Source organism: Toxotes jaculatrix, chromosome 7 (genome assembly GCF_017976425.1).
Source record: "Toxotes jaculatrix isolate fToxJac2 chromosome 7, fToxJac2.pri, whole genome shotgun sequence".
Lineage (NCBI taxonomy): Eukaryota > Metazoa > Chordata > Actinopteri > Toxotidae > Toxotes > Toxotes jaculatrix.
The window spans coordinates 25,219,659-25,235,533 of record NC_054400.1 but is presented as its reverse complement, the minus strand read 5'-3'; the positions used below and the strand labels follow the sequence as shown (position 1 = coordinate 25,235,533).

Here is a 15,875-nt window from a genome sequence, read left to right as displayed (position 1 = left end):
CTCACATGGAAAGTAAATACAAACCTCTCCGCGCGCTGTATTTCTTTGTCTCACTGAGGTTTTGGCTTGTTGCTGTCCTGCTGGTGGTTTTCAGCAGGACCTATCACTTCTGACAAGAGGCTACCTCATGCATTTGAGCAAAGCCAGGTCTAGTCTGAGGGAAAAAAAAAAAAAAAAAAAAAAAAAAAAAAACACACCCTCCTGTCTCCTGGATTTTAAGTTTGCTTTAGCAACCATCTATGCACAAACTGTTGTTGGATGCCATCAGCCCATAAAACAGTCTGTGCAACATTGCCACAAACACAGCCACCCTTATTAAACCATCACCGTTAATTTGAAAAGTTAACAGAGGTGTTGTCTTAAAAGTACTTTGGAGAATCAGCCGGTCTTCTCTCCAACACACATCACCTCTTTGGCACGTAGATTGCTATGCAGAGGGCTTAGTTAATACGTAATTTAGCTGATGAGCTATCTAAGGCTGTATTATTGTTTCACATTTCAGGTCACCCCGATTCTGACTTGATTATAGCTCAAAAGTGATTTACAACATTTTTTTGACATTTTTATTTTTCATTTCAACTTTTGCAACCCAGCAAATTACCGTCAGTTTTTGATTATGGTGCCATCTGTCACCATCCATCCATACTGCATAATGCATTTTCCATTCTGCTTGCTGCTGGAGAATGTTTTCTCCTGGCCCAGGTTCAAGAAGTGAGAGAAGAAGAAAATGTCAAGGTGAGCAGTGTCCTCTGCAGTGGAGACAGCTGTGAAATGCATTGATTTGATAAATAAGTTCAACAAAGCCGTTACTCTGAAAGGTCTGTGTTTGCTGCGTCCACACTTAAAATCAAATTAAGTGCTTTGTTTTTTTGGGGGTTTTTTTCTCTTGCCCCGCAAGAACTGTTAACAACACAAAGGAATGCAAATTGGCCTACATTTAAATAGAGGGATTTCACACCTTGTGTCTTATCACAGTGAGGTAAAGCAGGGAGGAGATGGACACTTGTGACTCAGCAAATTGACTTTAGCCAACAGTTTGTAATTAGTTTGGATAAAGAAGTACTTCCACAAAGTTTGCATGTTCAGCAAGCACAAACTGAGCTGTATTAGATCACCAGCCCCTCTTTGATAAGATAATGTAACTCCTCTGAGACGAATGTTTATTGTCCGATTTGACTTGGCTCAGCAATTCAGGACTAAAGTTAAAGACAGTTAAAGTTACATTCTCTTCCAGGGCTTGTGGTAGTTAATTTGACATTATAGTGAAACTTTCCTCATTTTATTTGGGAGGCTTCACTGTGTTTCCTGTGACACATTTTTGGAACAACTGGAATGAAAATAAGCCCTACTCCCAGTTTGTGTATCTCATGTATTGATGTTATCTGAGCCACAGAGCAAAGCTTTAGATTTTCTATAAATTAAATATCAAGTCATCTTTCAAAAAAAAAAAAAATGGAAAAAAGGGGTATCTCTAGAAGATTTTTTCTCCTGTTCCTCTTCTTTTTTGTTTGTCCAAACAAAAACGGAAGCCATACTTAACATATGTCCTTGCTTAGTTTGTGCAGCCAAACCAATTTGTGAAACAAACTTTGTCTATGTTAATAATCCTCATTTACACAGTATTCCATTTTCAAATCAAATAATGTGAATGCTGTGTAAAAAGAGCAAGGAGGTCAGCCATGTCAGTCCTGACTATTTAGATAAATATAATTTGCGAAACACTTTTTTTTTTGTGGAGCAAGAGACAGATTTTTTTCATCCAGATGGTCAGGAAAAGTCTTTGAGGTTTCTGGAAACAGCTTTAAAACAGTAATAACTTTAGTTAAACAGCCTTCTGGGTTTTTAAACCATTACTGGGTATTTATTTTTAAGAGAAATGTAGGTTTAATTTTGAGACTCCAGTGTAATGGTAATACATTAATACACCAGAGGCACACAGTGGGGCTGTCCTCCACACAGATTATGTTGTGGGGATATTTCTAGAAAATGGATGGATGAAATTAGGATTTCCACACATTAGAAGGAACTTCATTTACCTCATAAGACACAAATTCAACATAATATATATGTATAACAATAATATGAAGCCATATATTAATCAAAAATCCCGGGTTTAAATGTATGTGTCCCTATTCGGTATTTTGTTTTGTCAAAGGAAGAACAAGCAGGGGAGTAAAAGCAGGAGTAGGGAGGCTGCTGGAGAGTTTTTACACACTGGGTAATTAAGCGCTTTGACTGACAGCAGAGTGCCAAAAGGCTCAGACGCACTCCGATTGGCCGGAGCGCACTTTACAATCCTCTCGTCTCCAAGCTCCGCTCAGGCAGTGCGCTGAGTCTCCTCAAACTCTCACAGGAGCTCGACGCACCAGAAGAGCTGGACGAGGCTGCAGCCAGAGAAGCGTGCCTGTGGACTTTAACCAAACCTGAAACTCAACAAGTTTTTTTGTTGTTGTTTTGTTTGTTTGTTTGTTTGTTTTGTTTTTTGTTTTTTTTGCCCATCGATCAGCAGAGCTCAGCTTTCCTCCACATTCCTTTCTTATTATTTTGAATTTCTTCATGAAGTGAGTCTCTCGATTCGCCTGTTTGACGCGCACTGAGTTGCATTCGTTTAACTGTTGCAAAGAAAAAAAAAATAATGAGGTCCTCTTCTGAGTGGTTCTGGAGGATGATCCGGCTGGCAGTGACAGTGGCGCTCATGTCAGCGTGCAGATCGTCAGAGTACGAGGACGTGGTGGGCTGGAGACATGACGGTTACAGCAGCGGGCGCTCCTACTTCAGGCCTCCGCAGTGCGTGGACATCCCGGATGACCTGCGGCTCTGTCTCGGCGTGGGCTACGATCAGATGCTGCTGCCCAACCTGCTGGAGCACGAGAGCATGGCCGAGGTGAAGCAGCAAGCCAGCAGCTGGGTGCCCCTGGTGCACAAGAACTGCCACCCGAACACGCAGGTATTCCTCTGCTCGCTCTTTGCGCCCGTGTGTATAGAGCGGCCCGTCTACCCGTGCCGCTGGCTGTGCGAGGCCGTGCGGGACGGCTGCAGCCCCATCATGGAGGCGTTCGGGTTCCCTTGGCCGGAGATGCTCGCCTGTGACCAGTTTCCGCAGGACGAAGTGTGCATTTCCATGAACCAGTCCAATACCACTGAGACAATCAAACCGACAGGTAATTCACAGCACCTCACACGTCTGTTTCTATGTGCTTCAAACGCTTGGTTCCTGCATTTTATTAATTTACCACTACGTTTTATCACATGTATCTTATCAAGAGAAGCCAACTGAGTGTGGAGGCTATTTTAACATTCTTTTGATTTAGTTGTGTGGGGTTCCCAGTAAAAGCAGTGTCAGTGAGCAGCTCCTCAGGGAGCCCTCCGGGTTTGTGCCGCACTCAACACCTTGATGGTTGTTGATGGTGGAGATGATCCTTCTTGAGGCTCAGAGGGTAAACGGCGTATCATGTAGTTTAATTTGGCCCGGCCCCCCTGCTACTCTGTCTAATTAAGGCAGGCATAATTTACAGCGTTCATTACTTTCATTAATCTGCTGTATAGCTCATCATTTTAATTTAATCTTTTTGTCTGTAAAATCCCAGAAAACTGAAAAATAAGAAGTTCGCAGAGCAAACTTTCTAAAAAAAAAAAAAAAAGCAAACTTTCTAGTTCCTCAGTTTTTTCATACTGTGTTTATTTAAATGTTCAGTTCTATTTTGTGTAAATGTTATTTTGAGGCATGATTGGCTAAAGGCTGTCTCAGATCTTTCTATATTCTGCCAGGGATTAAACGGGGCCAAAAAGTAGTCCATTTTAATTTTTGTCTACAAATACCATATGCTATAAAATAAACACCAAGCCTAACTTTAATTTTGGAAAGTAAACACAGGACACGGCCTCAGTGGTTCCTGCAGCACAGCTAGACCCAATGGTGACATCTTCAGATATCTTGCTTTACACAACCACAAATCCAAAACTAAAAAAAAATTATTGTGAAATCAAGCAGATAAACTCAGTTAATCATCATGTATATTATTTTGGCTTCATAAAAGACTTATGGGATTAGTTGGATATCAAAACAGTTGGGGATCAATTTTCTGTCATTTCAATATGCAGAAATTCAGAAATAAGCTCTAAACATTAGCCTGACTCAGAGGAACTACCTGACTGAGAAACAGCCACCACTTTTGCCACTGTGTAAAAGTCGACACCCGTGCAGTTAAAGGAGCTTGAGAATGTTATTTCAGGGGGGAAGGTGTGTTTGCAGATGCAAATCCCAACACAAACAAACAAAATACAACCTTTTGGGGGGAAAATCAGTCTTGAAAACTTTGATTTGATCCCATTTGAACAATATGAACCCACCCCATCCTCATGGGCCTCAAAGCGAGTCTTATGCAGTTAGATGTCCTTTTCAGTCTGTGGTTTTCTGTACGAACTCTGAATTTAATATGAATGTGAAGTTGCTTGCTATTGATCTAGGGCGATCTTGTGATATTGAAAAAGCTCAAACAGATGGTAGTCATCTATTTCAAGGTGTTTGCTGAGCTGGAGGACAATGCTGGGAGGAAGTCCAGCAGTGAAAAGTGAATACCTGCATGTATTTATTCTATTAATTCCCATTTTCTACCAAGCCATCACTGACAAATCCACTGAAAGGAAAGTGATGAAAGATGGAAAGATGAAGACATAATTTGAAAAACACACCGTCCAAATAATGCGTATTAAAACACACTCTGGAGGTGAGCGAGAGCCATGGCAACCCCCCCGTACCCCTCTACACCCCACCACCCGGTTATCATCTATCACTAATGGCTCCTTGGCTGCAGATTCCCCAAACCTGTTGGGACTGTGTGTGGATTGGTATGGAGCAGAGTCAGACACCTCATGCAACATCGGTGAAGGGGGAGTTGGGGTGTGTGGGGGGTGTGTGTGTGGGGTGTGTGTGTGTGTGTGTGGGGGGGGGGGGGGGGTTATTGTAACATAGTCTAGAAAAATAGTCTTCCAGCACTAACTTGATGAGCCAAGCTGACAAATACCTGAGAAACCCTGAAAAAATGCACAAAAGCAACAAGTCTGGGGCAGATAAAGCTCGGCCTGATTCAGAATACTTTTGGCTTGAAAGTTCGGTGTCTGTCCCTCCCGCTCGCCTAGGTGAGGTGTACGCCAGGCAGGGGAAAGTACAACCAGCTCATTCACTTTAACCATAAAATAGAGGGGAATTTCCATCATCACATCGTCAACTTACTTATATTTCAATCTTAAGCTGTAAATAAACCACTTGAAGACATTTTCGCTGAACATGTTGGCCATAAATGGGGGGGATAGGGGGTGGGGGAGCAGCTGTGGATCCTCCAGCTATTACACAGTGCTCACTGTATCTGCAGCGGGGACGTATCCTGTGTGTGTGTGTGTGTGTGTGTAGAGGGGGTGGGTGACTGACATGGTGGTATGGATGGAGGCCCATTTTTCTGAAAAAGAGCTCCCTTTTCAGGGTAAGGGGGACCACACAGAGCTGCTCGCTCTCCAGACGTCACCTGTTATCATTTGTTGTCAGCGCGAGTGATAAATAAAGGACAGACTCCCGCAGGACAGAGCCAGGCCTGTTGGAGCCGAACTGCTGCGAGTGTGGCACAGTTTAGTTTTCTGCCATGAGTATTCTCCTGGAATGTGGTGACATCTGATCTTGAGGTGGATAAAGAGAAACAAAAGCTGCCTAATCTCCTCAGCCCTTCTCTTTAATTATCATTAATAGAGATGAGCTAACAGTGCTTACACTCCACTGCTGAATACACTGCTGGTGATAATTGATTTAAAGGAGAACCAGGCTCAAATAGGCAAAGGGACTCCACGACTCTGTAAACAGTGTCTGTTTTCACAAGCTCTTTACACCTGGGTGTTACTTTCACAAGCTTTCGTTAAACACATGTAATGGACAACTGGCAATGGAGAGAAAGCTATTTGTTTTCCCCTTCTCTTACCCCTCCGCTCCATTGATCCTGGTCCACGCTGAGACGTTGAAATGCAGTCGGTTTGAATTAAATGCTGCAGGACGCTGCGATCGCATTGCAGGTCCAAGTCTGTTTGGAAAGTAAGCTCAGCTGTTTGGCATCAGGCGATCATTTGCGGTATTAGAAAAAATTGAAAAATCGTGTTCGGTAAAATATTCGCAGATATGCCTCTAAACTGAATTACTTTTTGGCAAAAACACATTTTGGCTCTTGGTCTTCAGTCGGGTTTTTGTCTTCGAGCTGGATATTATTACCTTTATTTGGAATGTCGGAGCATTCCTTTAAGCTCGGGTTGAATATCATTTCCATCTATTCCTCCCACATTTCCAGAGCGGTATTTATTTATTTTCTTGCATTTGAGGTTGTGTACGTCGCTGTCGAGTGCTATGGAGAGATCCATTGTTAAAAGTGTGCGAATGTAAGAGAGTGAGGAACAGTGCTTACTGCAGCTCTTCGTTTCAGCGGGCTATAAAAGCTGAAGACATTCCTCACTGAGGTCAGGTCGTCAGACCAGGCGACAGACACTAGATAGGATCCCTGCATGAGCAGAGGCTGTGTGAAGAAATTTGCAGGATGAATAATTTGAAATTGGAATTTAAAACCAGGGATATATTTAAGAATTTAATTTAACTTCAATACTAAAATTGATGTGAATCATTGTCATGTAAAACTATGCCAGTTATTTATTGCTGTTATCACTGCAGCTTGTATTTTTTGCTTCTTTTCCACAGATTTCCGAACCATGTCGCTTCTTTTTTTTTTTTCTTCACAGGTAAACCTTACGTCTGCCCTCCATGTGACAATGAAATGGAAACAGACACCATGCTGGACCACATGTGTGCCAGTGAGTTCGGTAAGTGTCCTACAAACATCCATCACGCCAACTCACACATAACATTCAAAATACTAAACACACCCAACTCTGATACGTCTTGACATGCATCACAGGGCTTCAAAAATCGGAAGATCAGCACAGCACTGCATCAGCTGTATCATCCATCTTCAGGTTTTAAAACAGTCCATGAATTCTTAGCAAAGAATGTAAAGCATGTGGAGTATGTTGTTTCCTGAAGTTCACTCTGCGTTTGACCATACGTGTCCATATTTGGCAGTTTTTGTGGTCCATTATGCTCTCTGTTTTTTATGTCAAAGTTACATGTGAGGTTTTATTTCTTGGGCAGATGCACCAGGCTTGTCTGGTCTGGTAAAGGATGATGTTCCGTGACTAATGAATTGGGGTCATTAAAGTCTTTAAAGTAAAGTGGGATGTTTGTTCTGCTGTCTGGGTGGACTGTTGTTACAGAATACCTCTGCACATGGGGGAACATCCGCAGTAAATGTCTGCCTTAATGAAGGAGTTAACGATGCACCACGTATTTGTTTTTCTTTAAAAAACATCTATCTCAAATGTACAGCGAAAGAATTTTCTCATGGAACAATAACGAAAAAAGAAGAAACCTTAACTTTCTTTGACCTTTAACCTTTGTTAGTTCAGGAGCTCAGTGGGTGACACGCTCTGACGTACACATCCATAGAAATAAGGAAGTGAAAAATACTTACCTTGCTAAAAACGCCCTGAAGATGCCCTAATGTCTTTCCTTCCTCATTTTGTTCACAGAGCGTTTTTACCTCGGCACATATAAATAATCAAAGGGAAAAATGCTTATTATATGTAGACTAATAAGCACTAACATGTAGTGGGGCTGTCACTTTTTATTTAGAAATGTAAATCACATTATTTTATGGATGCATTAAATACTGGATTTGTTCATTTCAAAATTCACAGTTTATAAACCAACAGGCCGCCCCTTTCAGTCTCATGCATTGCAAGGCCTCTAGCCCTAACCTGGGCTTTTTCTTATTCTCATCTTTGCCAGTGGAGAAAACCAGCGAGCTGGGCTAAATGAATAATCATGACATCAACCTATCTGAGAAGTGATGTGTGGAAGCATTTTCAGCACCGTAGAAGGAAAAATGGCCTCTAGAGTCACGTTCTTAGGTTTCTAGTGGTTATGGAGGTTTTGGAATATTATCAACCGTTGAAAGGTAGCAGAAAGGAAAGGTTAGAGAATATTTGGAAATTCGAGAGATGGATCACCTTTCGTGAAAATAAGACGCATTCATTTCTTTAGTGTTCATCTTCAGTCCAACTAGAAGGGCAAACAGACTGAGAACGACATTAAGAAAACAGGAAGGAAGGAACATCTTTTGGTGATAGAGGCACTCGATTCAGATGTGGGAATTTGGGACTTTGTGTGAGCCAGTTGCACTTAAAAAAAGACATAGGAAGACTTGATTTCAATTAGAAAAACAAACATCAACTGAAATGCAGTTATGAGGACTTCCAGGAATTATATGTGCATGATGCACACAAGATGCAAGATGTGGGTCTTTCATGTTTTATTCGCTGGCAGGACCAAAACTTGTGGCAGCTTGAATTCCAGGTGCCATGCCGAGCAAACATAGACTGGATGCACATTGGAAACAGACTTTCTTCCAGTTCTCAGGAAAAGTTTAAAGTTACATTTGTTTAACGAATTGCCTTGTTGTTTATGCTGCGGTGATGGGACTCGCCTTTTTCAGTCTGCGCCCTGGTTTGCCAAGAGGAGAGTGGCACATTATTGGCTTGTTTCATCTCAGATGAAGACAGATGTTGTTTTCCCTGTTTGTCATACGTCCCCTAACCAGCTGACATGTGAGGATACACAGACAGATTTAGTATCAGGCTGAGGATGAGACACTGTGCTGCTTATGTTGCAGGTTTGAACCCACAAGGGACTGAGCACCTCTGGAATGCAGCAAGCGTCGCTGTGATTTCAGCGAGAGCTGATTGCAGCAGGGTAAACAACTAATGCCTGACGGCCTGACAGAGAGATAGCATCACTGGTTGTATTACCAGATAGGCTGAAGATTTGTCTGTTGCTTTTTCCAGCCAATGGAATTCAGTTTTGGTCTGAGGAGAAAAGTGCAACTATAAATATATCTGACAGCAGCTGAAGCCAAACACAAGTTAATGTCTTGTCTTGAAGAAGAAAACATGCAGATGGAAAAATCCCAAGCTTTAATCACGACTTGTTTTATCCTACCAACGCAAGATAAGGCCATCATCCTGATTACATTCTGCTAGTTATGACTTGACTGAGAGTGGACGACATGGTAGGTAGCAGCATGTTTTAGGAGCCCGTGTTTAAAATCCAAATTGCAGACAAGCCTGTCTGTTTTGCTTGGAGAAGACCACAAAAAGAGATATGATAGATAGCTTACTTGCTCTTCTCTGTGGAGCATGAAGATGGAAAACATGGAGGGGCCTGAGGAATGAATCAGTGTCTCGCACTGGAATCTTTATTAATCTGTGTGGACCAATCATGTGTGAAATATCCCCACCCTGGCAGTGAATTAGCATTTTTGTCCACTGAAAACCTCACTTACTGGAAGTTGTGAAAGGTCTGTTCTCACTTAAGGTAAAAGTTAAGTGTGTTCTTTTGCTCTCAGTGTTTCAATCATTTGACGCCCTGCGCAATTGCTTCCCATCAATTGCACAAGCACATTTGACTTTTCCATGTGGTTTGATCCTGATAAAAGCAGAGAAGGCCGCAGTAAGACAGCTTTTGACTTGAGGTGGTTGGATGTGGAGTTTCTCTGGCAGAGGGGGAAGATTCTTGTAAGCTAGATGTATGTTTTCAAGCTAATTCATCACTGTAACAAGTAACAGGTTCTCAGTGCAGCACTTTTTCTTCACCTAGTCAGGACTGACACTACCCAGTTTCTCCGAAATCGTGATCCTTCTCCTTTGAACAGACACACACACACATACACACACACCCTATTTGCAGCACTCAGCTGGTAACAGATTTACAGCTCATCCCACTCAGCACTTTGTTCCCACCACAATTTATCTCCATGCTTAAGGTTTTACGATACCTCATTGTCTCAAAAAAACTCCAGCAACCCTCAATTAAATCTCTCCTCTGTCGCGGACAGCTCACTTTGTTGTCAGAGCCAAATTACTCCTTCCCTTTGCTGATGTAGTAAACAACAGGGCAGCCCTGCACTGGAGACGTGGTCACTTTAGCTTATCGGATCAGTTGCGTTTCCATTATTGTAAGTGGAGAGCGGTACACACGCCCTCCCTGCTGGGTTTATGACACCCTGGGAGCTGGAAGCCTCTGAACCAGCACAGGAAATCAGGTCAGGTGTCAGGGACCAGAACAGAGAGAGGAATTTCAAGCAAAACGACTCATTTTAGGTTCAATTTCTGAGATTATTCTAAGAAAAATATGATTTTATTTTAATATTACACAAATACCTCAATCTAGTTTTCATTAGTCCCAGAATTGTATACTTATGTCTACAAAATAAAAGCCTTAAATAAAATAGTGTTGTCCTCTTATAGCTAGAATCAGAGGTTTGTTGTTATATGTCATGATTCCAATTGAATTGTAGTGAAACAATGATTTATAGAGGTTTTTGTTTGACTTTTCTCTGAGATATAAAAAAAATGATTCATACAGTTCATTGTGTTTCAGTGGTTCCCGTCTCTGTACAGCGCTATAAATTATGCATGTGGAAGTAGAGAAGTATTAGCAGAAAAACATACAGTAAAGGATCAAAAGCACTTGGCTACCTGTGTACTTAGTGATTTCAGCCATATCGTGCTTCCTTTGCTAGAATGCTTGAGTTTTTGCTGTGTTCAGTCCAATCCTTTTAATCTCTGAGCACAGTAACTTTGTTTTGGTGACATCGGTGCAGAAACAGCACCAGCTTACAGAGCTTTACAGTCCATGCTGAGAAGCAACAACATGAATGTAGCAGCAACGCCACCGGAGACCACCTACTGGATGGATTTTCATGCTGAAGTGAAAATAGTTGTTTGAACATCTCATCGCTCTGTTGCACGTTATAATTATGTGCGGGTACTTTTGAAATGAAACTTAAGAAAAATATTAGTGGAAAAGCATGAACAGTTTCACCAGCTATATGCAGAGAAAAAGCTTTGTTATCAACTAAACACTTCAGTACTGTATGATGCTGCTAAAGAGATTAAGTCCTCAACACGAGGTGCAAAGAAAGTTCATAGTGTCAAAGGATTATCGAGGATGGAGGACTTATCAAGATGAAGTCCTTTCAGGGGTGGGCTAGGCCTTCTCTTTTATGACTCACTAATTATGAATGCTGCCTATTTTGATTTCACTGAACACTAAGCCTCCTCACGGAGACCATTTGAGAGACTAGAGTCAGAGGATAAAAGTCTTAATCCCTACCATGTGCACTCTTAATACTGGGAAAAACAGGGCGGCTTTTTTCTAACACTTTAATTAGCAATGGGAGATATGAGTGCAAAGGTTGAGGCGAAACCCTTGGAAGTTTCTTAAACTGCCATTTCAGGTTTTTGTGTCAAGCGCGATTCTTCAAAAAGTGAGTCAAGAGAGATTTGGTGTGTAAAACCAGTGAGAAAATTAGACAGAAGTTATAGTTTTATCAGTTCAGATCTTTGCTGGAGTGTGAAAATGATTCATGCTCAATCGGGCTGTTCTCTGCACTGCAGGTCACAAGACTTTATCTCAGACAGGACTCAGTGATTTATCCTGACACCAGCTCTGTCAGTTTGGTTGGACATAGCATGCTGCATTTTATTTATTTATTTTTTTTCCTTGTGCTGTCACAAGGTCGTCCGTGCCGCACACACATTACTATATGTCAGTGAAAAATGAGAGGATGTAATGCATGGAGGCATATGGAGATTTGGACCACCAAAGTGTGACTCGTGCTCCATTTCAGAAGGGGATCTGGCGGAAACAGAGTGATTAGAAGGTTAAATAGAGTTTAGTGAAAGATCAGGAGTATTATTGTCAATCTGAGAAACACATCAGAGAGGGGTTAAAGCCATGAATTAAAGTGTACACCAATGCACTGTTACACACTGCTAAGCGTGATTTTAAAAAATCCAACTACTGCTAATACTGACCACACAACTTTTACAATTTATTTTTTTACTTTGGTGCCACTCATGGCTCTTGCATTTATTATCTCTCTGAAACAAATATTGCATTGTATAATAGTATTGGCCTAAATGTCATTATTGGGAGGCTCATACTAGGTTTCTCAGATTCATTTAGCAGTTTCTAACCAGATTGTATGGTTTTAAAATCAAAATGATTTAACGAGAGAAAATGAGAAAATTAACCCACTTGTAGTGCCTGTGTTGAACTATAGTAATCTGGATTCTACCACTAAAATGTGTTTTTGTTTTCTAAAGAATTGTGACCAACAACAATCAAAGCAGAACACTGACAGTGGAAAACCTGTCAACCTGTCAGTGCTTTTTAAACTAGCTCAAACCTACTGCAGCATTTCTGTACTTTAATTTCTTTTTGCTTATTTTTATAGTTTATATATATAGTGTATAGTTTAGATTATACAAACACACACACACACACACACATATATAGATAGACAGACAGACAGATAGATAGATAGATAGATAGATAATATATCAGCCTGAATAGCTATTAGCTATTCACCTAATTTAAACCTTAAAGAGGTGGTCTAAGGAGGGAACAGTGTGTTTAGACCAAACATTTTAACCTTTAAACATGAAGTTTTTCCTTTCTCCTTTTCTCCATTTGCAGCTTTCAAGGCCAAGATCAAGGAAGTGAGGCGAGAAAACATGGACCGCAAGCTGATCCTGCAGAAGAGGAAGAAGATGTTGAAAATGGGGAACCTGAAGAAGAAGGATTTGAAGAAGCTGGTGTTGTACTTGAAGAATGGTGCAGATTGCCCCTGCCAGCAGCTGGACAACCTGGGAAACCAGTATCTAATCATGGGTCGCAAGACGGATAAGCAGTACCTCCTTACAGGCATCCACAAGTGGGACAAATCCAGCAAAGAGTTCAAAAAGGCCATCAAGAAACTCAAGACCTACAAATGTCCCACCTTCGAAAACGTCTTCAAATAATATGACCCTGCCCCCATCCCTGATTGCATCTCATCCTACATATGAACTTGCATTAAGCATTAAAGTCCCAAACTTCGCTTTCTATTGTCCTGTTTATATATCTATATATCTTTGTATATTTACAGATATACTTTGAAATGCCCATTATCAAGTTTTAGTCAAATGTGGTGAGTGATGACACTGCAAATTAATTGGGTTTCCTTTTTTTCTCTTCTGCTTAAGAAAAGGACATTGTAATATCCCTTACTCACTGAAATCATTTCCACTATATGTATGTAGACACATTATTAAACTCTTTCATCCTACAGCTCAGTTGATTTTGCTGAAAGGAATAATTGGACTTTTTTTTTTTGGAAACACACTTCTTTGCTTCCTGGCCAAGAGTTAGAGGAGAAGCCTGTTTACCACTCTCATGTCTGTACAATAAGTATGAAGCTCGAGCCGACAGATGGTTAGCCCATGTTGGCAAAGACTGAAAGCAGGGGGAAACATCTAGTGTAGCTCTGTCCAAAGATAAAGAAAAAAAACCCACAAATTGTAGTTTTTCTTTTTTTGTGTGTTTGTGTGTAAGTGAAATATAACACGTTATTTAGTGAGATTTAGATATGCTGGTAGATTGATAGTTTGGGAAAAAAGCCAAGCTAGCTTTTTCTTCCTGCTTCCAGTCTTGCTAATGGAGGCTAACCATCTGCTGGCACTAGCTTCAAATTTAGCGTAGAGGAATGACAGTAGCAGTGATCTTCTTTATCTATCCCTTGGCAGGAAAAATGTCCCACTATTATTTTAAATCTATCTCATTTCGATCACATAATAAATCATAAAATGACTGATCAGACTACAGAATTAGCAGTTGTAGTTATTTTTGAGCTTTAAAAGCCACACCGTACAGAGCAGCTCCACATTGGGTTCCTGTTGAATAACTTATTAACAGTACAACAGTAAAGTATGAGAGAACTCTGCCATTAGCTGGTTGTTTGGTCAAACTAAAGACTGAACTACCAAATTTCTCTTTAATTTCTTCATTGTTAAATTCTTTTTGTTATCTTAAGAGAATCATAACCCTTAACAAGACGTGTGTGTCAGATTTCTTGATTTTTGTGTCCTGTTGTCACCTGACATTTTTTACCACTCTGCTCTCTCTCTCTCTACATCCAGTCTAACTCCAGTAAATCAGTATTCATCAGTAATGGAAAATGCCTTGTAGTCATTTGAGTTTAAAAGTGCAAAAGTTATCAAAGTACAGATATTCCCAACTTTGTGTTCTGGTTTGTTTTGCTGGTCCGTTGTAGCACTATTTTGTTGCAGTTTTGAATGTGAGCAATGCCTATTACATGTACATACAAATTTTACATAAAAATGGAAAAACTGTGTCTCATATTATTTAGCTTTTTTCATAGACAGTGATGTGGCAGTGTTGGCTGGTTGGTCAGGCTACAACTTTGCTCCAGAGAACTAGTTCAACACCTACAGGATGGGTGCAGTTGTTTTAAACCTCAAAATTTTATTAAGTCTAATTAGCCCCTATGATTTTTTTAAAATTGTGAATATATGACACAATCTTTCATCCCTCAGTTCATTATCATTCTAGAGCTGAGAAGGAAGCTGAATGACTGACAGTGTGCTCACTTTAGATGTACGGACAGATGATTAGCCTACTGCAAAATCGATTATCTTTGTGTCACTTTGCACTACAGCAGCAACAAGGGGGAACTGACTGCGAGTGTTTGCACCTCTGAATGGGACAGTATGTTACACAAAATGGCAGATAACCTCAGACCAGCCACTGTGCAAGCCCTGTGGAAATACAATCTGGATGAGATTTAAAGTGAATGACTGTGTAGTCTTTGTTTTTTTTTTTTATTAACGTTACAGGTGCAGGTGCAGGTTGGGGTGCAGGACCTATGTTGACAGATCAGCTCCAGAGCCAAGCTTTGTGGGTAAGGGGTGGATGCAAGTTTGTAAACTGGACCTGTGAAGGACTCTTTTTTTATAGCTCCTGTATGGTGAGTGTATCCTAATGACTTTTCATCTAGCATATGTTAGCAAGCTGATATTTAGTTAAAAGCAAAAGCTTCACAGAGTCGCTAGCTGGATAAGGCTGGATAACCAAGCAGGCAAAACAGACAAGCACATTATCAGTTTTTAGTGTGTGGGACCTAAGTGTTTTAAAGACAGGCCCAATGCCAAACTCTGATTTTAGAATATAATCTCAGACTAGCATATACAACCTAGGACAGGGTAATGTGGCTTCATTTTTTGCTTCATCCCATTACAGCTGCTTCATTCATCTTGGTACCTTCCTGCATTGCAGAATGCGTTTATAGCAAATTGAAGTGTCACTGTAATATGCATCATATGAATTAAGTGAAGTATGTAGACCGTGCAACCTCTTATCTTTCCCTTAACCATCACTTATGTCTTTTCACGTGTTGTGTGGTGCAGTTCAAACAAGGTGGAAAATGAATTACCGAGGAGTTAGCTTCTGCTTTGACAACCATATCAAACAGAGAGTACTTTTTCATAGCCGTGCCAAACTAACATTTTCACGCTTTTTGAAAAGATAAAGCATCACATTGCCAGATCTCCACACCGAATGTTCTCTCACGCATGTTTTTATTTCCCCTTATCCCTCTGATGATGCTAAATTCTTGTGTTGTTTGTCTTCTGATTCAGGTTCATTGTGGTTTCACAGGCTGTTGGTGCCTCGGTATGTGGTGTGCAAATGCTAATCCTGAGATATACATCATTAACAGCTCTTGCTGATAATGAACTTTAATGCGTTCTTAACCAAAGGGCGGTGCTGTCTAATCAACTGTCAGTTTCAACAGATTTGTTTTCACAAAGTCTGATGGATTTGGTTCCTTTGCTGAACATGCATGACTTTCCCATGCTGTTTCGTTTGATTCAAGAGCAATGAATCTGCA

The 15,875-nt window shown here is 40.7% G+C and overlaps 1 protein-coding gene across 1 annotated transcript; it reads left to right on the top strand.

Moving 5' to 3' along the window:
- Positions 1 to 2,331: 2,331 nt before the first annotated feature.
- sfrp1a (secreted frizzled-related protein 1a) lies at positions 2,332 to 14,321 on the top strand. Its single transcript, XM_041042854.1, has 3 exons — positions 2,332 to 3,161; positions 6,769 to 6,849; positions 12,626 to 14,321. Exons 1-3 carry the CDS (start codon positions 2,636 to 2,638, stop codon positions 12,949 to 12,951), a joined length of 933 nt encoding a protein of 310 aa, XP_040898788.1. The 5' UTR covers positions 2,332 to 2,635; the 3' UTR covers positions 12,952 to 14,321.
- Positions 14,322 to 15,875: the final 1,554 nt, after the last annotated feature.